At 44.0% G+C, this 23,943-nt stretch overlaps 1 protein-coding gene across 1 annotated transcript in view; it reads right to left on the minus strand.

The window, feature by feature from the left end:
- The window catches only part of PTCHD1 (patched domain containing 1), a 41,289-nt gene that overhangs the window by 7,628 nt on the left and 9,718 nt on the right, over positions 1 to 23,943 (minus strand). Inside the window, exon 2 of the mRNA XM_086767128.1 lies at positions 18,847 to 19,507. Within this exon, the coding sequence (XP_086623254.1) occupies positions 18,847 to 19,507 (661 nt within the window). The remainder of the gene's footprint in view (positions 1 to 18,846; positions 19,508 to 23,943) is intronic.

Below are 23,943 nucleotides of genomic sequence, written 5' to 3' on the forward strand. Positions count from 1 at the left end.
TGAAGTAAATGTCCTGCAGAAGAGAGAAATTATTACGGTGGTCTAAGCCACAGGAGTGCATTCGCTACCTGACTAGCAAACCTTACTCCCAGAGCTTGAGGAGAGTTCTGCATCGCTGGCGCAGGGCTGATGGGTTAAAGAAAAAGGATTTCTTTCTGGTTGGCTGTTTTGTTTCATTATTTTGGAGTGCCTGTGATGGAAGATGCTTTGAAATTAGTTTTTCCTCGTGATGGGATCTGACCTGTGGTGAAAACAAAGAAATACGACCTTGAAGTGTCTGTGCTGGAAGCAGAGCATTGGTTGGCTGCTTTGTAGAACATCTGTAAAAAAAAATGCAACCTTCATATAAACTGAACATTTTCAAGTAAATCAGTCACTGATTTCTCCAATTGCTATATAAATTTTCCATCAGGGAAAAGAAATCCTAGAAACGGAACAAACAAAACCAGCACAAATAAATTTCAGAGATGCAGAATAGTAGAACTGATATGGAACTACTTAAGGCATTGGTCTTCTTACTTTAATACGTCTAAGGGCTTGTAAAACCAAATACAGCTCTATTTTTCCAGCGTTTTGTAATGTATTTCATTAACTCTTAAAGTGGATATAGCATTCATGAAAGGAGATAAAGACCTGCAGACCTAAAATCCTGTGTTTAACCCCCAAGTGCAGGTAAACCAGGAAAAATGCATAGTTTTATCTTAATCCCTGCTTGGTCATCTTCCTCTTATGGTTTCTCTTTCGTGATTGACACCAAGACACATTTAGAGGACACAGACCTCTGCTCCCTCATGGTGGACATGAGCTGGGAACGCAGCCATCAACTAGCTATCAGATGAGAGTGGCTGAGATAAAAGTAGGTTGGCGTTTTACACATAGATGAACATAAAAATATAGTCCTTGTATCACACCTAAAATGTAAGACTTGAATATTTTCTCAAAATAATTTCTATCATCATGTTCATCTTTACTTAACAGACCCTTTCCATCTAATCCCACCCTCTTTGCTGCCTTTTGATTACTCCTCTTACTCCTTCTTTTGCTGGTTTTGCTGTCCCCTGTCTACCTCTCTGGTCCTCTTGCATTATCTCTAGAAATTCCCAAAAGCCAGTCCACAGTGTTTTGCTCTCACCCATTCCCTGATAACATTATGTGTTGGGTTTTGGTGGTGGGGGCTACAGGGGTGGCCTCTGTGAGAAGCTGCTAGAAGATTCCCATTTGTCTGGTGGACCCGGAAGGCTCCAGGGTGGACCCACTGCTGGTCAGGGCCGAGCCAATCGGGGACAGTGACAATGCCTCTGTGATAACGTATTTAAGAAGGGGAAAATAAAACTGAAGTGTAGGCATACAGGGGAAGGTGCGAGCCTCGGGCCTTGGCCCTGGCCTCCTGCTGGGCAGTTGTCTGTGTTGGGCCTGGACCAGCCTGATGGTGGGGGGAGAAGAGGGACAATATGTGAGAGGAACAACTCTGCAGACCCCAAGGTCAGTGAAGGATAGGGAGGAGTAAAGTCGCTCCTGGCAGAGATTCCCTTGCAGCTTGTGGTGAAGCAGGCTGTCCCCCCTGCAGCCCATGGAGGCCCACAGAGGAGCAGAGATCCACCTGCAGCCCGTGAAGGACCCCATGCTGGAGCAGGTGGATGCGCCCTGAAAGAAGCTGTGGCCCCATGGGGGATCCACACTGGAGCAGCCTGTTCCTGAGACACTGCACTCTGTGGAAAAGGACTCACACTGGAGCAGTTTGTGAAGAACTGCAGCCCATGGGGAAGGACTCGCACTGGATAAGTTCACGAAAAACTGTCTCCTATGGGAGGGACCTCACGCTGAAGCAGGGGAAGAGTGTGAGGAGTCGCCCCTCGAGGAGGAAGGAGCAGCAGAGACAATGTGTGATGAACTGACCACAACACCCATTCCCCCTTTCCCCCTACCCCTGCGCTGCTTAGGGGGAGAGAAATGGAGAGTGAAGTTAAGCCTGGGAAGAAGGTAGGCATCGAGGTAAGGTGTTTTAAGATTGGTTTTATCTCTCAGTATTCTACTCTGGTTTGATTATTAATAACTTGAATTAGTTTTCCCAAGTCTTTTTTTACCCATGATGATAACTGCTGAATGATTTCTCCCTGTCCTTATCTCAACCCAGGAGCTTTTGGCTGTAGTTTCTCTCCCCCTTCAGGGAGGGTGAGCAAGCAGCTACGTAGTATTTTGCTCTCAGCTAAGGCTAAACCACAACACATTAGATAAAACAATCAGGGCTGAATTAGTTGAATTAGTTGCTGATGACACTGAAGTGCAATCATTGGACTTCTGAAGCTGATGCTCCAGTCAAGCAGGCCAAGGTAATTCAGAGATCTTTGTTAGAATTTCAGGCTGGCTGCAGAGTACCACAATTGCTGTATCAGCTCTGTTCTCTCCACCTGCAGATGATTATCACTTTTGCTACAAGGGCTATGAATATTGGTCAAGAAACCCCCAAACAAATGAGGTATTCTGAAGAACCAGAAAACCAGAAAATGGAACTAGATAATCTTTAAGGTCACTTTCAACTGAAACCACTCTATGATTCTATGATTATGTTTATTCTTAAATGCCTCATGTAAGCTAAATATTTAATTAACTTGACAAAATAACCCTTTCGCGGTCAGTACCTTTTACTGTAGGGGCAGTTGTAGTTGATTCAGTCCACCCTTCCTGCAAGGAATATCCTATCTACATTTCAACAGATGGCAGAGCTGATCACTCTGTTAATGCTGAAAAGAATAGGTATGGGCTATTTTATAAAGAGTTCAAAATACAGATCTCATAAGATGAGATAATAGGACAGCTAGTGTATCTCCTTATCATGGTCACCTGGTATTTCGAGTAACAAAGTCCGTGCTCTCATGTATATCAGATATCTTACCCACATTGTTATTTGGAGTTGCAGCATGGACCATAACTGTCCAATCTGTAGCAATATTACGCTCCTGGTTTTGGTACGGCGTTTGGCATTCATCTTAATTTTGCCAAAAATTTTTTTACAGCTGCTTTCAGAGGCCAGGTCAAGACTGTCAATTTGATAACCAGCACTGTGCCTCCTCTTAAAGCTAATGGGGAATACTGGAACTCCCCAGATGTAAAATCAAGCAAAAAGCACAATCAGTGACTGGCATCCTGTTGCTAATTATGCTTCAAATAGTTATGTCCTAGGCTCAGTAGGGAAAGCTATTAAGCTTGCTTTCAGCGTGTTCTTTGTAAAGACAGACTGACCTTTATTTAAATGTAACTGATCACTTGCCAAAGCAGGGAGTGAAACGTAGTTTAATCCATTTATGACTCCCATAAGTCCTGCCGACAGGCTTGTCTGAGAATTTCACATGGCATCATATGCATTAGCTTTGAGTGAGCAAAACAGTATAAAATGAGGTCATTGAATATTACAAATTACTTCCATCATGAGCTTTAGCTATAGCATGTTTTTGTAAAAAAGCATTTCAGCATTAACAGGCTCTTGCCCAAAAATACTCAAATAGCTGCATTAATTTAGAAAGCCTTTGACTTAGCAATGAATAAAATAATTTAGAGCTAATTAAATATGATGCTGAGCATGACTTTTTAACAGGTATAAGATTTCAGCAATGTCTGATAACATGACTCCTGATAGAACGTATTTTCTTTAAATAGGAAGCAAAAACAATTAAATAATTTGCTCTTACATAATCTTCGAGACTACCCTAAAATGGAATTTGTTTTAGAGAACGGCTCAAGTAAATGCACGAAGAGGCGTCACCGCATGCACTCCACAAAGCCAACAGAAAAAACATTTAGATACTCTTCTATTTTAGGATAGGTTCCTTTTGTTGTTTGCTACACAATCTGTGTGCTACGGATTGGTATTTTTCTTCAATTGAACAATTTGTGATTCCTCTGTCCATCTGTATAACAGCCACAAAATTTTCATTCACCTTTAGGAAGACAAGCCTAAATGACAAACTTGCACACTTTTTGCATCAGTGGCACTACTGACCTGATCCTGCATCCTCTGAGTAAAAGATTAAGCCCAAACTCGTGTACAAATTAGGCATGACAGTCCAAAGATTAGCCTTATTTAGCTAGAATGGAATTTACCTCACCTAATTTGCTCCTCTAAATACTGACTGGAAGCGCAACTTGGGGTGACAATCTCCAACATTGTGTAACTCACTGATGCTTGTATGAATCTAACCCACAGAGATTAGGGCAGATAGCTCCATGGAAGCATTTTGTGAGAATTTCTTTCACTATTCTGTCATTTCAGAGTTCCAATTTTTTTGTACTCTTAACTGATTTGGGTCGATTATTTCTCTTGCTGGTGCTATGTCATCCCAACATAATACTAATGAGAAGAAGGCAAATTTTTCCTTGCCAATAAATTCTGTAATTGCTTTAACCAATTTTCCCTTTTTACTAGAGATTTAGCTACAAATCTGTAATGATTTAGAGCAATTTGTTCATTATTCACAGTCATTCAGTAAATAATAAATATGAACTCAAACAGCTAATGGGCTACCGGAGATCTTTTCCTATTGACATTTGCTATTATGATTCACTGGTCGTGCCCTACAGTTAGGCTGCACAACCATCAGCTAAGAAGAAGGAGTACATGGAAAGACAAGACTTTTTTTCAGGAAAAGATGTTCTGAATGGGCAAAGGAAAATTTTAAGAGAACAGGAGAAAGGTATTGGCGAAAATTGGGACTGAAAGATTTTTTTCCTTATTCTCTTTTTCTACTACTTTGCATTGTGGGAGATACTCCTACCACACGTCTTGGATGACTGAGGACAGAAATTCTGGCTTTTGTAGCCAAAGAAAATGAAGAAGATAGTCACTGTTATTTCTGAGGAGCTTAAATTTTATGGGCTGAGGTAGGCTATCTTTAATTTTGGGAGATAATAACAATACCAGCAATAAATCCAATAAATTATGATTAGCTTAAATAGAGCGCTTTTATGAGTAGCCTGAAAATGCTATTAAAAAGTTTCATTTGCCTCCTTCAGAATCAAGTCTTGCAATTACACATGCTCTGCAAAATCAATGCAAAGCATGCACGAGAGAAAAAAAAGCACGTGCAGGAAGTTGTGAAAAGTAAGGCAAAATTTTCTGTCACTTAAAATTATCAAATTATTTACCTCATTTTAAACACTACTTGTGTGCAGGCACTGAAATTGTTATTTTTTGTACCATTTTAGAATCTCAAAAAAGAAATACATCCTTTCCACTGCGAAGTGGTTGTTCAAGCAATAGGCCTTAATGAATGGGCACCAGCAGCCTAGGCTTAAAGTTAGCTCTGCTTCTGCCTGGCAAATGGCAGGACTGAAGCAGAGAGGGGTGAAGGGATTTAGAGCAGCCCCAGAGCCAGTGGGAGGGCAGCGAAGTGACCTCCTGGTCAGCGGAGTCACAGACCAGCTCTCCATTCGCTTGGCTTAATTACTTCCCTAAAACAAAGGCTGCTGCCTGCTTTTATTGTTTAAAGATTAAGGTATACGTGCAATTTTGCACTAAAATCAAGTGAGGTTTCAGTCTTAGCGTGATAAGAAGAGGTCAAGATATTCAAATAGGCTACTTCTGTAAGAGAAAGGAAGGGGAATGACTGAGAACAAGGTTTTGGTTCCTCTTCTTGCAGTTTTACTCATCTGTGAAAGCAGAGAAGAACAGTACACTGTGGCTCTCATTTTTTTGTTCTTACTGTTTTGAAGGTGTTGTGTCTGTGTTTGGTATCTGAGTACAATCTCTCAGAATGAAGTCTCACTTAGAGGTTGTGAAGTTCCAGCCTTCTGTGTGGAAGGTCACGTTTCAGGGATAATTAATTTCATTCATCCCATTTTAACGCAGTGGCACACAAAACAGTAATAATGATTGATTTCCACCTCAGTGAGGCTGAATGCTGCAACAGTATGTATGTTGCCCATTAACTGGCAGAATTAAGACTAATAAAGCACTAAACTCTCTTCCTAAGGGGGCAGACTCCTCTAGCAGCAGAGCTGGGCTAAGAGGTGTTTCCCCCTTCTCAGGCACTGCTTCCCCTCCCCTACCAAAGTTTGCTGCTCCCTCATTGCTACTAATTCACCTGTTTCTAGCCTAAATTTGACTACAGGAATGGTCAAGATTAGAAACAGCAACATTTTTTTTCTGAGGGTTATTTGTTAATCTGAAATATTGGACTGATGCTGATGGCATGAAAGACCGGCTGAAATTGTGAATGACTCATGGCAGGATGTATGGGAGCCTTATAAACTGGGTAGGCAAAAACCTGAAGCGGAAGTATGCTCTGACAGTTACTGAGGTTAAGTCTGGATTTTGATTTAAGGTTTTTGCTTGTATTGTAATGGCCGCATCCTTGTAACACTATCCGTTCAGCTGGACCGATGCTGTCTCACTTAGGTTGATTTAAGCCTGAAATCATCCCACTGAATAGGAGCACTTGTCTGCAAGAGGAATTTAGTGTGCTATGAAAAAGTGTGTGAATTTACAGAGGACTAACTATGTTGCACCAGCTTTCCTTGTGGAAATCTGTGAAGAACAGCTTGATTCACATTTAAAGTGGAGTGAAATACCATCCACAGAGACAAACACTGGGTGAATTAACATGAAATAGCTAGGATGCTATGAATTCATATCCCAGCTTGTTGCCAATGTAGGCAACATCTCAAGAACTGCACTTGTGCAAAATTAGTACATGGGAGATCAGCACCACGCTGCAGGAATTGCCCTTTCCAAAAGGATACCTGTAATAACACATGATATAATGAAGGCGCAATGAGTTTTCCTAGCTGACAGTATTAAAAATAACAATGTACACTGCTCAACTCTGGGATTGCTTTCCATGGTAATGTCAACAAAGAGGCTGAGGTAATTTCTCCCTGCTGACTTATTTTTTCCAGCTAGATCAGTGAGCTCATCAGCTCCCATCTTCTGAAAAGCCAAGTGAAACTGCTAATCCGGACTCCCTTTGTCACAGGAGTTGCAATCAACCAGTTGACTAAATATGCGACCCGCCTCATGCGGCCTCTCCCAGCAGGCACAATTGTAACTCAGAACATATAACTGGTTCAAAGTGCTACTGAATATGCAAGCAGAGCAAGAGAATTTGCATCCTGTTGAAGCAAACATCTGGCTTCATACTCTCTTCTCCCTAAAATAATAAAATACTGCAGACAGAATTAGCACCAAGCCTAACTTACACAACAGTTCTCACTGAGTTTATCAGAATTTAGTTACAAGGGTTGAGCCAAACAGTTAAATCATCGTTAGTATGCTGTTAGCTGTCAGTTTGTTAGCTAATAAGCTGTGGGCTACTTTAACCAATGTTTACCTTTCTGGTCTATAAATGGTGCTGCAATGCTACAGTTTTGCTGTGTGAATGTCAGACCTCAAAGATGGTGCATAGCATCGGCCATCACATCATGCGCAGACTTGCCCGTCCCAAACATTTCTGCTGAGCAAAGAAGACGCACTGCAAACCCTATTTGCTTTTCCTACACTTGCCTGAATATTTCTGGGGACCCAGTTCACAGTGTAGAGTAAAATCCTACAGGAGACTAACATACTATAAGGTACTCAGCTGATCAACTCCAGGCAGCAGTGTTCGTCTCGGGAGAATTCTGGGAAGGGGACTGAGGGCTGTAGGCAGTTGAGCAGTCTTAAGTTGTCCTCATTTGCAAAGTGAGGGAAGTCCCAGGCACAGCCTGATTTCATTTCATACCTCCAAGCACAGGTTCAAAGGGCAAGTAAGCATGAAGGCTACATGGAGGAGTGGTACCTCGACGAAGAAGGACACAGGAAGTGAGACACAGGGTGGGATGCATCGGTATAAGCACAGGCTGTACCCATTGCAACACCTTCTTTACCTCCTGTCACACACAGCCTTACATGTCTGTACTGTAAATGGATCACAGGTATGACAACACACCTCAAAAATATGACAATGCTGTTGGGTTTAGTATTTGCAATTATTGCTTTAAAGATTACTAAATTTTACATGTATATCAATCAGATGTACTATGCTTGCAGATGTTAATATCTGACTTGGGATCTTCCCAGAAGTGAAACATGCTGAAATTAGGTATGTCAGTCTGTGAGCCATCTAGGCATGATACCAGCAGATCAATCTCTGGGATTGCTTTACATCTGAATATTAGCCATTCATTCTCAATTGTCAGGCTGATCTCTCCAACTCTGCTTACAACAGCACCGGTCATCCCGGTCAGAAAGCCCCAGGCGTGTCCATGTATTCCTTAACTTACTACTGGGATCAAAACCATAAGCCTCTTGGTGCATCCACACCAGATAAAAATCTGCCTCAGTCTCCGGAGAGAGAGTTGTGTTTTGTGCTGTATCTACTTGGCAACAAAATAAGAGAAACTGAAATGTTTAATAATATGCTCCCAGTATCTGCTGTGTTTCACAGCTGTGGGTGGCTGTGCCCACAGAAGCACACCGAAGAAGAGAAAGTGTCCCCGTACAACACACCGCATTGGTTGGTGCATGCAGAGAAGAAACCTTCAACTGGTGCTCAGCGCTTCATGCTGTGAGCCCACAACGTTATTTTTAGCTGCAGATCCTGCAGAAAGACTTGCTGGGCTGTTAAGCCTGCGCTCAAACTGCTCAATGCACAGCCTGGGAAACAGGGTGCCTCTGGAAATCCCGCACAAGGTTTATGCCTCATTTAGGTCTGCTGTAGTGCCGCCAAGCACAGCTTAACAGGGGGACAGGTTGCTCATAAGACTCATATGGATCTGCTGCACCAGAGTAATTTTGATCCCAGTCTGCTGGCAATGCATGTCTGCCATAATATCCTACCTTTTCTACATTTCTCCTACCTTTTCTATGTTTCTAAGCTTAACCTTTGGAAAAGCAGCATAGGATTAGCTCTCTGTTCTCCTGTGAAAGTCTGTTTTGGTCAGGCGTAGCCCTCTCTGAGTTATACTAAAAAGTACACATTTGCACAGAGAATGCTCTGACAAAAACAAATCACCCTCATGCCCTCAGTCTCACCCTAAATGGTCGGGACACAGTCAGCGATGTTTGGGGTATCTGATGCATCCCAATTATAAACTCCCCAGTACTAACCTCTATTGGGGCGAACAAGCAACACTGAGCTGATGTTTCCGAAAACGGTACAAATCACAAGCTAATTTTAAGAGCGTGATCTACATATTACTATTGAAGTGAAAATCATTCTACATATAAATCTCTAGCTCTGAAGAAATACATACATAAGATGCATGTAGACATTCCTGTCATTTTTCTACCTGTATAAGAAGTACTGATTTAGGCTTTGGGAAAATGCTGGGTTTTTGCTTGGATCACCCTTTTGTATTATTGAACCAATGTAATAGTTGAAGTTTTGTTGTTATAGTGATAGCAAGAATGTCAGATAAGCACATTTTAAAAACAGAAAGGGCTCTGATTTCAAGAAAGGCAAAGCAAGTTACAGTTCAAAATCTACTTTTATATATAAAATGAATATTTAATTCCACTTAAGAATTGGTAAAGGCTTGTTTTGGCATTTAAATAGCAGGCTGTCAACTCTGTTTAAACATGTGACTTGCTTTCCTCTGCTTTCATGAAAGACCTGGCAAAAGTTAAAAGTCGTATTTCGTTCAGCGCAACAGAAGGAGCTGAGTGTTAGCAAAATCTGGTTTTAGCTGCTGGAATATTTATGTCTGCACGGTGTGCTCATCTCCTTACAAGCCAGACCTTGTGCAGATCCGAACTGAAACCCTTTGAGCCAAACCTACGCCGTGTGTGTAAGCCTCCAGTTCTGGGGGAAACAGCAGGAGAGCATCTAAGTCCTGTTGGCCTTCAAAGGGTCTCCTTGCCCGAGAGTCCTTTGCTTCTCCCAGTAACGCCTCTTTGCCATTTTTTACTCGGAAACACCTGAAAATGTCCCAGTGCCCTGCCTAAGCTGTTATTTGAAGAGATAAGGAGAAAGGTTTAGTTTTGTGGCATGGAGGACCACGAGAGGAGGAGGGCACATGGCTGCAGCTGCCCACCACCACTGCTGGCGTGGGGCCTGGAGTGAGCCAGGACCACCCTCTGCACCAGGGGAGTCACATAGGATGGCAAACTCTGATGCCAGGATAGTAAAGGAATAACAGATGTGGCTGGCAAGACAAATTTCCCCTGTGATGTATGTACCTCAAGCCTCACTAGCCAAGGAGGTGGTTAGATGTAGAGTTGTATATTCAGTACTACTGGGCTTGTCTCGCATATGACATGCTTAGATTCACATCAGCAGAAAAAACTGCAAAGTGATTTTCCCCACAAAGTGAGTTTGTGACAGATTTTATGTAGGCTGTATAAAAAAAATTACTTAAAGGTAAATGAAAGCTACCTGCAACCATCTGTGCAAGGTTAATGTTTACCATGGTACAGAATAGCCGAATGACATATAGTACATGACAGTTCCTGAAGACAGAGTGAGACACAGTGAGTATATCTGGGGCAAAATCATGTTTTGAATCTGTTTAAAATTTCTAAGCTCACAGCCAAAGTATCAATAGCTTCTAGGAGTGTTTTCCTAGTGGAATATGGATTAGTTTACCACACTTCAGGCTCCCCTTCTCTGGTGAGAAAGCTGCAACCAAAACATCTCAGGCATACCCTTAAATTCTCCTGTTTAAGCAACGCTTGTCATTACTCCTACTCATAATATATAGATCAACCATATGTGAATCACAATGTTCAAAAAGTTGCAAAACTTCAGTTAAAACACATAAGGCCTATTATGTTTACTGACCAAAAAAAAAAAAAAAAGAAACAAGAAAAATCATTGCAAGTTTGGAACTCAGCTTGGGCTTTTTACCAAGCACCCAGATTTTACTTATTCCAATTTAATTTAATCCATCTCTGCCAGTGTCCTCTGCCAGAATGCAGCAGTCTCATGACCTGAAAATGGCAGGCCCCCTCCCTGCCACACGGGCCTCTTGGCTAATGCCTGTTTGGGGGATGTCATTTATTAGATGCACAAAACGTGCACCATCTCTCTCACAGAAGACCTAAAATGAAAAGTCACATCAGTTCCTACTGACCGTCCCCAGGTCTTCATTGACCATCTGAGTCCAGTAGGCACATACCACAAACATATCTATATATACACAAGTATATATATTTCCTACATGTATATATAAAGATAGTAAAAGGTTTCTTTTCTCTAACCTGTGAACTTCCAATATATTTTCATATATGTGGAAGTTTCTCTTGAGGGACTTGACTATTTGAAGAAAACCAGGACGTCAGAGCCTTTGACTGAGAATTCTCTTGACGAGCCCTTCCATTAAACCATCGCACGCACTGACTTCTCTGCAGCTAAAAGAATGCAGACAACAAAACTATAATACCTTTCTGCTACTGTTTGCATAAATGAATGCTTAGTAAATGTACTGCATCACCCGTAACGCACTCTTCATATGAAATAAGTGCCTATTGGAGCATCACCAGTCAAGAGGCAATGCCTGATTCTACTCAATTATTGTACAGTATTTGGTTTCAATATTAAACTCTTCTCTGGACTGACTTCCTATAGATACAGCTCCTCTTTTTCAAAAAGCATTATATTTACTGAGTCATCAAGACTTCTGAAACCAAGAAGCACGTATGTGTGCAAGGACTTCACTGGGGTTTATGGTGGTGAGGGGGGAACACAGACACATGTTAGCTGTGTTGCCATCACACATGACCGGCTGCACGCTCTACTTGCTGCTTTTGCACTGCACGGGCAAGGACTGCTACAGATGTCTAAAATACTCTGCCACCATTTGTATTTTAGGTCTAATTCCTTCTCAGGCATTAGGGGCTTCTTGGTGTTTGGGTTCCTCATTGGTTTTGGGGCATCATCCTTCAGGAGAATTGGAGAGAGGGAGACCAGCAGGTGGAGGAGGTGGTCAATGATCTTGCCTTTGGGTAGAAAACACTGACTTTAGTGAAGAGACTTGTTGGTACATTGAGTGAGAAGGGGTGGCCTGGGGGCCTACTTCTGCTCTTCCCTGTGAGGAACAGAAATGCCAGGTGATGCCTGAGGGACTGCAGAAGAGGCATGGCTGCTTAGAGAGCTCAGGAAGACTGAGGGACTGACAAAAGAAAAAGGAGAGGAAAAAGGAACGACTAGGAAAATAACATGCCTGGCATTCTGCTCAGGGTAGATAAAACCACAGAATTTTATTTATTTCTTAGAAGGGGAATGAAAGAAACAAAACACTAATGTTTTAGGAGTGTAATTGAGCTGTGTTGAGTTGAACTGGGAAAGCTGAGCAGATGGAGTGACAAAAAACGAACTGTACTTCCAGGGCACTTTTGGAGTCCTTTGGCAGCATGGAAAAAAGCAAAGGATGAATGGTGGAAATCACTGGGAAATGTGAAGCAGCTGAGATACAACTGCAGGGTATGGTGGTGATCTGTTCAGGAGCCAAAGAAGTTATCCAAGAATATAGGGAGAAGGGTAGGAGCAATGGGCCCAGCTGTGGCAGATGAGAGGGGAGGATAGGAGAGATGAGAAACAAAAAAAAAAAGCCAACAAAATGGCAAAAGGGACATGCTAGCATGAGTGGGCAAAACAGAAGAAAAGATGAAGGAAGCTCAGGGAGACCAAAAGATGCTGAGAGCTGCGCAGGCATCAGGAAGGAGATGCCGTGGCCTGGAGTAGGGAGATGGGTGAGACCTGATGGAGGAGGCTGCCAGAGATTGCAAACAAGATGGATGAGATGGGAGAAAGGGGCAGCAGGGCAGCCAGCTGAAGGAGAACACACTTCTCAGCACGAAGAGATGGCAGAGGGGCGGCCAGATAGGGAGAGCGAGAAAGTTTAGCTCAGTGAATAAAAACAATAGACACTCAGTAAACTTCACGTTTTTATTAACTGACAACAGGAAAATGGGTGGGAAAGTACTATATAAAGTCAAACATTCATGTGTGTGTTGTCTTTATGTGTGGACTGAAGGACACTGGGGAGACCTGTGCAGGGGCTGTTTCTCTCTCTTTGAAACTCTCTCTTTATAACCAGTGTTGACACTTCAGGTTTATTGAATATAGCAAACACTTGGGTGCTTGATAGGGAGTTTAATGAATGCTTTTAGGGTGTACAAATCTGGCATATGTGACAATTCCCTACCAGCATGTTCTTCCAGAAATCTGAAGAAGGAGCTGGGCTGGGTGCCTTACCAGCACTGAGGCACAGCTCCAGCAAGCCACAGGTGCTGGCATGTGCTGGCCCAAGCACCCTCGTCCTCTCAGGGTTTTCACTGTGGTTGTTAACTGCCCTGCTTGGTTTAGCTACCTGTTGCCTTCATGGTCCCTAACCTTCAGCAATCCTCTCATTGCCCTCCTGTGCTTTTCAGCCCCGTCATCAAAAATGGTGACCTCCCCTCTTCTTCTTTTTCCTAACGTTTTCCTTCTGACCTTCTTCCCCAACTGTCTCTGACCTCAAATCCCACCTTCGTCACTCCAACTTTCTGTATCCATAAAGTCCCTGTGCTGACATCTCAGCTCACTCCTCCACCAGCATGACTCTCCCCCAGACAAGCCATGTGGAAGGTGTGCATCAAACAAACTTGTGTTTCTGAGATGCAATCGGCACTTCCCTGCATCTGAGAGGTGCTCCTATGAGCCCTGGTACCTCTGCGTACCTCCCAAAGCATTTTCCACCTCTCCTGCTCCTGTGCCCCTTCCTGCCAGATGCAGTCCTGCACAGTTTCTTCCTCCCCCAGACTTTCCTCCCCCATGACTGAACCTCAGCAGGACCCTGCCTGGGTCCTGCCTGACACTTCCACCTGCTCCTTCCCAGTTGTCCCTCCCTGGATTTACTCTGTTGACCGTTTTCTCCTTCTTTCTTCCCAGAAAGGGGATACCAACAGGGCGGGACGTGACGGGAGGAGGGAGAAGAGGTATTTGCATTTGTCCCTGTTTTGCTGAGTTTCACACAAGGCTGGCTATCGTTTCTGTTTACAGCAAGCTGCAAGCTCAAGCCGCTCTCTTAACTGCTAACTGGTTTTCCCCTGCCAGCATCGGAGGCTAAATATAAGCCCGTGGAGCCGGCCCTGCGTCCCTGCCCGTATCTGGCAGCGCCTGGCATTCCACCGCGATTTCACAGAGCCGATGCTTTTCACGAACTTGGCAGCTGAAGAGAGCCGCCTCTCCCTGAACAAGCTGTAGGAGTTTCTAGAGGAATAGGAAACAGATTGCTAGTTTTCTCTTCAGCGTAAAGCGCAATATTGCAATTTTCTTCTGAGTCTCCAAGTTAAATGCTGCGCTCCACCTCTGGGAGATAAAAAAAGTCACGCCAAAAACTTGTTCAGCCAGCTTGTTGTCCAATGGTTTGTTTGGTAACACTGTGGTTTTTTTGAGGAAACTGCTATTTTTACAGGACTGGCAGTTATTAAACAGCATTCAATGCGTAAGGGAAACTTATGATGAATACGTAAGCATCTGTGCCAGACCAAACATCTGTAGTTTTTAGTGGAGCAGGCAATAGAAAATCAGAATTTTAATTCTGCTTTCCAGCTGACACTATAAATCAGCTATTTTAAATTCAGCCAAATTGAAGAATTTAATTTTTTGGTTCTTAGGGTAAAAAATGAATAGCCTTAATTCAGCAAAGTATTCCACATGAACTAGGCATGTGAGTAATCTTGTCCTTAAATTACTTGCTTACACACTGATAAATCCAGATGATAGTTTTAAGAAACCACGGAGGCATATGCTAAATCAAAACATGCCCAGATGAGTGGTGGGAGCCTGCCAAGTTTCACAGGTTTTAGGCTCCATTTTCACGTTAGAAGTACCTGTATAAATCCAGAGGTCAAGAAGAAAAGTTGCCAGTTTGACTTGACAACACATCCCTAGAGAAGAGAGCGGCTGCAGTCGGCCCGCCCTCTGCTAGCTCACCCGCAGTGCAGCCCCTCCGCAGGGGCTCAGACCAGCCCCAGGCACAGCCTCCCACCCCACCACATCCTCACAGCTGGACCTCCAGTGACCAAAGGGGACCCCTGCTATTTTGGTGGTACCTGCTGGGGAAGGACATCTCTGGCAACATCTCTCCTGGCTTCAATTTTTGCCATTCAGTTAGCAACCAGTGAGGGCTAAAAAGAAACCTGCCACAACATGAAAATCATCACAGTAGTGATGCACTCAGGCTATGTACAGTCATCAACGACAGAGTTATTCTGACTTAATGAGTTACCTTTTGTGAGCTGAGTTACAGTAACCTGCCTTAATTAAAGAGTAAAATAAATTAGAATAAACTACCAGGAAGATGAGTAGACTCAAAGCACGAAGCGTTAAAACCAGTATGTCAGATTTAACAGGTAGGGTAGGCAAAAGATGTTCCCTCCTACACTTACACAGTCTGAGCTTAGGAGTGCAACTTGGCAAGCCACGGTAATTTAATAACTCAAAATTGTTCTACGGATGCAAAAGCTATGGATTCAACACCTACAGAGGCTGGTACCCTTCATGATAGCTTTTTTGTTCTTGGAAATGGCTGATGCAGAGGAGACGTCACAGAAAACAGGGTGAATGAAATACAGTATTACGGAGCATGCTGAACGGAGTATTTTGCAGACATATTGCCTAAATTATTAGAATGGGCTTGTGACTGGACAAACTACTTACACTATTCAGAAGGGAATTCTTGAAAATATGAAAAAGGCGTTAATTACAAAACATTGCTGATCAACTTCAGTTCATGCACCTTGGAAGGGCAGTGATGGTCTGAAGATGAACTTAATGAAGAGGAGCAATGGTGTCAGATAAGCAAGCCGTAATTCAGGAAGGACAAGGGCAAACTTCTACACGTTGGTTGGAATAACTGATTGTGCAAACAGGGTAGAAAGTGACACGAAGGATCTGTGAATTACCATGTGCCACCCATCAAATGCCAACCATTTCATACTGCTGGGGAAAAAAAATGAATGTCATATGGGGATGTACAAAGAGAATTGCCATATGCAAGATGTGTGAAATCATCCTCCTACTCTAGTTGCTGCTGAAAACCTCAGCCTGAATCCTGCGCCTGGATTTACGCACCACACTCCATGGAAGATGTGGAGTGGCCCAAAGCAAGAAGATTGCTTGAAGTCTGGTAAGCATAGTCTGAGAAAACCCGGGATGAAAGGGAAGAGGACCGGGCAAGTTAGAATGGTCTTAAATATGCAGAGAATAAGAAAATAAATTATTTTCCAGATGCAGCTGAGTTGCAAATGGGGAATTCAGGTTAGATATGATGCAAACGCCACAGCGGTAGCGCAGTGAAACACAGGGGCAAGTGGCCCAGGGAGGAGACGAAGTGCAGGACAAGAAGTATCTGTTAGGAAAGACATAATCTTGTCCTGTGGCAGAGGGCAGATGATGTCTGCAGAGCGTGCTCCCCACCCCCGGCTCTGCAATGCTGATGGAAAGTTAAAAACCTTCAGCTGCTATAAACCGGGGAAACTTCATTAATGATTTATACTAGTAAAGGGGCCTTCCCTGAAATGCGTCCAGTGTAATCAATTTTTCTATCTAATTTTTGCTTTTAGCCATGAGATTATGAGTAATAGCTACGGGGCTACACTGTTAGCCAGAAATCCTTTAGCTTTCTAAAGGTCAGTTAATCTATGATCTAATCGGATGGTCACCGAAATTAAGTGGAAGTAGTTCAGCGGGCTATAATGGAAGATGGTTTGTGTCTCTAGCCTTCAGTTACCTTGAGTTAAAGCATCCTTTATAAGCAAAACACCATCTAGGAATGAGATAAATTTTGAAATGCATGCTGACTCTTTCTTTTGTACTGCAGGGAAAAAAGGAAACTCTGCCTTTCTAGCTTTCTGCTGGTTTAAAACAGTTCTCATTAAAAGCTCCAGAATGTCTTCAGTGCCTTCTGTTCACCTGTTGGTATTCCTGTCCCTTGGGAGATTTTATGCAGCTGGGGAAGCAGGCAAGATTCAAACGAATTTGGCTGCTCTATCTTGACTTGTTCACAGCGAGAGCTGAGCTGCATATTTGAAACTTACTCCTTTCAAGAGTGGAATACTTCAAGTAAGCAAGACCAAAAAAAAAACAACCCAGGGGAAAAAAAAAGGAAAAAAAAAGTGAAGTTGGCTATACAGCTCGGCAGTTAAAGAAGCACTAAAATAGAAGTGTGAAACTTTTCATAGTTATCTGTAAGTCTTCAAGGATTTCAAGTCTCAGCATAGTCACTATTGGTGAATTAAAGATCTGAAAGGTTGTCCCAGCGAGCAGATGCTTTGATCCCTAAACAGAGCTAATATTTCATATTTTTAAGTCGCTTTCCCCAGGTACTTTCATTTCATATGGCTGGACTTTAGACTGCTTTATTACTGTTCTTGCAACACATCTGGAAATCCCCTCCTAAGTAATACTATATATAATATACTCTACTTAGTTTGAGGAGTTGACTTTTATAATATATGCACAGCCATAAAAACCCACAAAAGATACCAAAGACTCAGGTAGCCTTCTTTTGACTCTTTCTCATGCTGCATTTCCACTAGATTATGATACAGTTTAATTTTAATGGATGTCATCCGAAAATGAGAGCCGATATAATGTAGCTGAATTCTCTTTGTCACTGAATATATTCTGTACATTAACTGGGAGTGCGATGCACCGAAGCATAGTCTTTAATTAAAGTGCAACAATACCACAGCTACAGCGCGGGCACTGCATAGGAACCTGGCGCCGGATATAAAAATAGCTGTGCTGAAATGTGTCACATCACTACACGATGTGACTAAGTCAGTGGAGACACTCTTACACTTGAAACCTGAACTATTAGTGAGCACTGATTTTCAGCTGGGGAAGCTGCGATCAAATGCATGTATTATTCTCCACAAATGAATAATGGCACGACTGAGGACACATTAAACACTTACAGCACACAAAGCTTTTCACACTGCTTATGAACCAAACACAAACAAAGAGCTCTCGTTTTGTCTCCTGTGAAGTCCTCCTGCCTGTTTGGATACCACATGCGGCATCCCCACAAGCACCCTGGTGCCGACAGGAGAGGGTACTGATTTCAGGCTGAGAGCAAGCTGACCACCCTTCTCTCCTCCTCTTTCCTACCCTCGAGGAAAACAAAACAAAATGAAACCACCCCATACCCCACGGTGAGTGAAGGTGGTACGAAAACCACGGATATGAAGACGCCTCTGCTGGCACCAGAGCCAGGGAGCGGCCGATGCGGCTTTCTCCGTAGCCCTGTGCCATGAGATGCGCTGGCACTAACCGGACGAGTCCGTCCCTGACTGGGGAGGCAAAGCTCTCCACTCCAGGGCTGTGAAATCCTCCTTACCCTCGCTCAGCCAACACTGGGGCTTCAGGAGAAATGCAACCCAGAACTGAACACTGCCCTTATACCCTAGACAAGCCCCTGCTGATCCAGGACAGCACTGCTCTGCTCTCTGAAGGAGCCCACGCTCTCTAAATGCCCAACGCATGCAGACCCTTTGATCTGCCGGCCCAGCTGACGCTGTCATTGCAGCAGGGGGACCTCTGCAAAGGTTTCCCTCCAACGTCAGCCACCAAAACTAGAATCAAATATCCACAGAAAAGCAGCAGCTGGGTCTGCCCCTCTGTGCAAGGCACAGCATTTGCGCATCCTTGTTCCTCGCTACCATGCAGGCACCGCATCCTACGGCAGGGCACTATGCCACATCGGAGCCTCAGGCAGGATTTTAATGCAGTACAAACAGTTCAGGCAAAGAGGCCGTGTGGATTTGGCACGGGGCAGCGTTGCAGGGAGGGGGCACTGGGAGCCATGCAGTGACGCTTCTCTGCTTGCTGGGAAATGCGTCAGGGAGGCACAAACACACAAAAGAGAGAGGAGATAGGAGATAGTTACCTAACATGACGAAGGGGATTCCCAGGAAGGTGGAATTGTATTTCCCACCAGTGAGATTGATGATCCCAGCTGCAGTCAGGGTGGCAAGGGTCACGGTCAGCAATCCCAGCAGGCCAAGCCAGGGTTTGCTGCGGACACAATCCTGCATGGAGCAGCAGAGAATGGCCAAGGTGACCACAAGGACCAAGCTTGTGATCAGGTAGCGTTCTGACACCCTGCTCGTCTTCTGGAAATCCTCCTTCAGCGAAGAAGAAGTGAAAGGATACATTTTCACTTTCCTGTTGGATTTCTGGAAAAGTTCAACAGTGTCACAAAAAATGGATTCCCACTTCTCTGCCACCATGTCATTCAAGGAGTTGATTGCCTGCAAGTAGTAGGTGAGCTGAATGGCTTCTGCAGACTTCACCCGGTCTTTGCTGTGCACAGTAACCCCACCAAGCTGATGCCCGTTATACACTTCCCTGCCATCCTTTAAGTGAGTAATCGGATAAGTGATTGCAAAATTAGTTCGATTAGAAGAACGAGCAGCCTTTAATTCCTCCAGTACATGCACTATGTCGTCCACTATGCATGTCTTGTCATTGTTCAGGATACATATATGGGCAAACGTGTAATTGAAACCAGGTCTTTGAACTTGGATCCTGGTCACAGCAGAGTGCAACTACAAGGGAAAGAGAAATCACACACGTTATTCATCAGTTCATCTTGCACAGTAGCAGCCAGAACAACAGTGGCTCCTCACCTCCGTCCCTTTCCTAGTTGATCTAAGCAACAATAAAAGTGTGACTGCAATATTAATAGCACACTCATTGCAAGAAAAAAAGGAAACATGCATTAAAATAGCAGTATTATTCCCCTACGTCCTTTGCTGGTAACTCAGGGATGTTGCGACCCGCATCCGTGCCGTGCGCATCTGCTGTTCGGCCTCTCTGAATAAGCAAACTCGGAAGGCCCGGACCTCCACTTGCAAGTGATCTGGACAAACATAAAAGGGACCATGTCCGGGGACACCATCGTGCTCGGGATTGCCAAATTACTCTTTCGACAGATGAACATCAGGTACAGAAGGATGAAGGGCAACGTGACTGGAGGTGCCACCCGTGTGGGATGCGCCGGCAGCGGCAGGGGACTAGCGCTCGCTCCCAGAAAAGGACAGGCCACAGCTGCACGTTCCAAGGGTAGAGACTGTCGGCATAGCGGGAATAAGATAGCTGGCATTAATTAACTTGTCCTCTTTTCCCCTCCCTCTTACCCCCATCAAATCCTCAGCAAGTGTGAGAGTGGGAAGCGATGGCGGAGACTGACACTGTTTTTCTCTTTCTCTCTCCAAGAGGTTCTGTTAATGAGGGAAGGCCCTAATTTTAGGGCCTGCAAGTTATTACCGCTTATTGGTTGGTCCAGCAGCTTTCAGGGCAGCCTCCTTTCTAAGTTGTCTTGCATCCTTCTGAAATTCCCCATGCCTGAGCTCTCACCCAAAGGGCATTCGGTTATTTTTGAGTATCAGAAGGGCAGAAAAATTACCCTCTCTTCTTGAAAAAATAGAGAAAACTCTTGCAACCTTTTATGAATCTGTTTCAGTCAACACAGCAAGAAATCTAAAAGATGGTAAGGGAACAGCCCCAACAGGCTGAGGATACAATGTTTTTCAAAAGTAGAATACTGAATTTTCTAATGTTGGGAGCCTTTGAAAAGTGCAAGTTGTTTTTTTGCACATGTTCCTTGCAAAATGTGCAGGCCTCACCCACCGCCATCACCATTTAACTCCTGTGCCGCTCTAGTTGTGCAGAGAGTACCAAGACCATCTGTAAGGATGCTGCTGAGGCCAAGCGATGTTACCCACTGCCAGAAGTCTGAGCAGACTTCCCCTGCAGCTGTGATGTCCCTCATCGTGGGTAGCCATGAAGTTCAGGAAGGGGCTTCTTCGCCAACTGGCACAGGAGATACCTGACATCCCACATACTGGAGGACCCTGCACGCTGCGGCATATGTGCTTTGTGATTTCCTTGAGCGATCACGAGGTGCCAGCAGGAACGATGCTGAGGGGTATGCGCCCTCATGCTGTCTGGTCCCAGGGACCCTGTAGATGTGGGAGTCCACATAGCTGGGTCGCATGGGTGGCCATGTCTGCTGCCATGGGGAGAGGAAATCATCAGATCCACTCTGAGGAACCACATGGATTTATCCCTCAAGTGCTTTTACACTGAGGGAAATGGTTGTAGGTTCAAAGGTTTGGCGACACAACCAGGGCTGAGAGAAAGAGAAGCCCTCCTTCACCTGCAAAGCGGGGAGACCACAGCTTTATCAGGGAGCTGAAGAGCCAAATTAAGAATGACTATAATTTATTTTCCTTAAAGGGGGAATAGCTATTTTCTGCCTTCAGATTTTGAGGAAGACAATGAAGAGTGCCTACGGCGAGATGATTCCTTTTTTTCCTACTTGCATATGCTGTTTTCCACTGCAATGCAAAGAGGGCAGGAGGCTCTTATGTCCAGTAAAGAAGATGGGATTAGGTGATATTTAATGGAACTGGCTTCTTCTGAGGACAAACACTGATTAAAAAATTTAAGATACAGTACCCAAGAGCAGTAGAGCTTATATACTCATCTGGTGGCAACGGACAAAATATCTAATAATCATGGCTAAAATCCTGCATCTGTTGAAGTTAAATAGTCATAGTGACTTTTGTGTGGTATTTCAGACCTACTTCCAGACAAAAAACACATTTACACAATACTATGAATCTGATTGTTTTGTGATTATATTGCATAATCTGTGATGGGTATAAATTTAGTTACACTGCCTCCGTTCCTCAGGATGATATGACATCATATAGAAAAAGGTTACGGAATTCCTATATTCTCAACTTGTTTCTCCAGAAGCTTTGGGGTGTATTTTTCTACATTTGAGTAGTTTTTATTTTTGACAGAACAACAGTTCAATATTGACATTAGCAAGACAGGTTTGAGAAACGAACTGAACTAACAGATCTTTTCACAGTACTGTGAAAACACAATACCTGGCCATGGTGAGAAGCAAAATTCTCCATTGTGGTGGGAGAACAAATAACTCTGTGCAACAGATTACGGGCTTTTGCACAACTTTCTTCTAAAATGAAACAAACTAAAAGATTTACAGGAACATGCCAAATAAATTAGCTTTTATGGGGAATCCTTCCCATCCTTCCTGTTTGCTTCTGCAAAGCTCCACTGTTTTGGGGTACAAACTCAAATGTATGTCATTATAGTTTGGGGAAAATGCCCTGATTTACTGATTTAAAGACAGATACCTGATTTTATTTTTTTTTTACAACGGCAGCCACTGTATGGTTTTCATTGACAATGGTTGTAAAATCAGACATCACATAAAGAAGCGCAGCTGAGGACAACTAGAAGGAATAGAAGGAATTGCCTGCCTGTATTAGATTCACAATACAACCCCTTCAGAGAGGACCCATTGACTGACACAACACAGCAGACACTCAACTGTCATGAAACTTTTATCAAACAATGTGTGTTGCTATTTGCCTACCCTGCCTCAGTGCTGCATTTCCTTCTACATCTGAAGTGCTTGCTTTTAATATTTAGGTTATAAAATAACCTCATCTGTCACAGCCGCTACTTCATCTTTAACGAAAGGCTAGAAGCTAAATGTCATACCTAAAATACTCATTTCTTCTTGGAAACGATCATTGCAGACTCAGGAGCCTGTTCTGCAGTGGTGGCCCAGTGCTTCCTGTGAGGCCGTGCTGGGCTGAACCGGGCGCCACATGGTGGGGACCTGCCCATCGCACCTCCCAGCACTGGGGCTTCCGGGAGGAGAGGGGAGCAGGCAGCCAGCTCCATGTTCTGTTGCATCCCAGCAGCCGAGCAGCCCTCAGAGCCTGCTGCATTGTGCAGTTTAGAGCAGCTCTGAGATATATTCTGAGCTTTGCCCGTGGCCACGCCATTTGGTCTCAGGGTGGAGGCAAACAATCAAAGTGGAGGAAAACCTGCCATTCCCTCCATCTTTTCGAAGGATGCCAAGCACTGCCCCAGTACACTGAAGGATTCAGCTCTGGGAAGCCTGATTCAGACTTCCATCCTCAAGACAAACACATCACTTTACCTACACTTTGTTTTTTTCAGACCCTAGGAAAAAAAAAATTCAGTTGCCTCAGTGCCAGGCAGGGGTGCGCTGCAGCATGGCTGCAGGCTGTCTCTCTCCCTTTGCTTGTCCATGGCAGCCCGTGCGCTGCGGGGCTGCTGCCTCTTCCCCGCTGAGAGCTGCAGTCCCACGGCACTCTCTGTTCTGCTGCCCTGCTAGGGGCTCAACTGCGGCCATGCGGGTTTTTCCACTTGCATCCAGAGCCCAGACCCGTGGCTCCGGGTGACTGGCTTCTGCAGAAAACAGAAGGTCCAAGAGATTACAAGGGCATGTCCTACAAGTTCAAGGGATTACATGGTCTGCAATTTGGCTTGCCCATGGTACACCAGAAAGTCCCCCAGGAAACTTCAGTTTTGTTAATAGTAGACAGTAAAAATGGTTGTGTGATGGGGACAACATTAGCAATACGCTAATACCTAATGCATATTGTACTCCTCAGTGCAGTAGATTTTAATAGCAAGTAACCACATTCTGAATAAACCTGTCACCTAGTACTGGGACAAATGACTGACCACCAGATTCTCATTTATGCAGCTGTTTTCTTATCCTTCCCGATCCTATCAGGAGAAAGGGAGATTTAAAGGAATAACAAAAGCTGAATGAATGTTTTTTCTTGAAGGGAGACATGCACTGCTTGCTCATTGCTCACAGCTTTTTCAGCTAGCTAACAGTGCAAGGAACCAAAAAGCAGTTTTCTGCCGAGATGCCAGAGCACTGCAGCATGAGAGCTGCACAGCATCGCCTAAGCTCCCTTGCCACGGTGGCATACCGTCCCTGAAAGCGCTCAGGCACGAAATAGTAACTTCCACCTCCCCCTTTCATCCTTGTTTAAACATTGACTACCACTTGCAATTCTCCTCTCCCTTCCGAAAATGGTGTTTATGTGTGTCCTGTACCACAGGAGAGATTTCCAGAACAGTTTTCTCCTCCTCCAGCCTTTAGCCATTCACATTT

Source organism: Chlamydotis macqueenii, chromosome 1 (genome assembly GCF_036417535.1).
Source record: "Chlamydotis macqueenii isolate bChlMac1 chromosome 1, bChlMac1.mat, whole genome shotgun sequence".
Taxonomy (NCBI): domain Eukaryota; kingdom Metazoa; phylum Chordata; class Aves; order Otidiformes; family Otididae; genus Chlamydotis; species Chlamydotis macqueenii.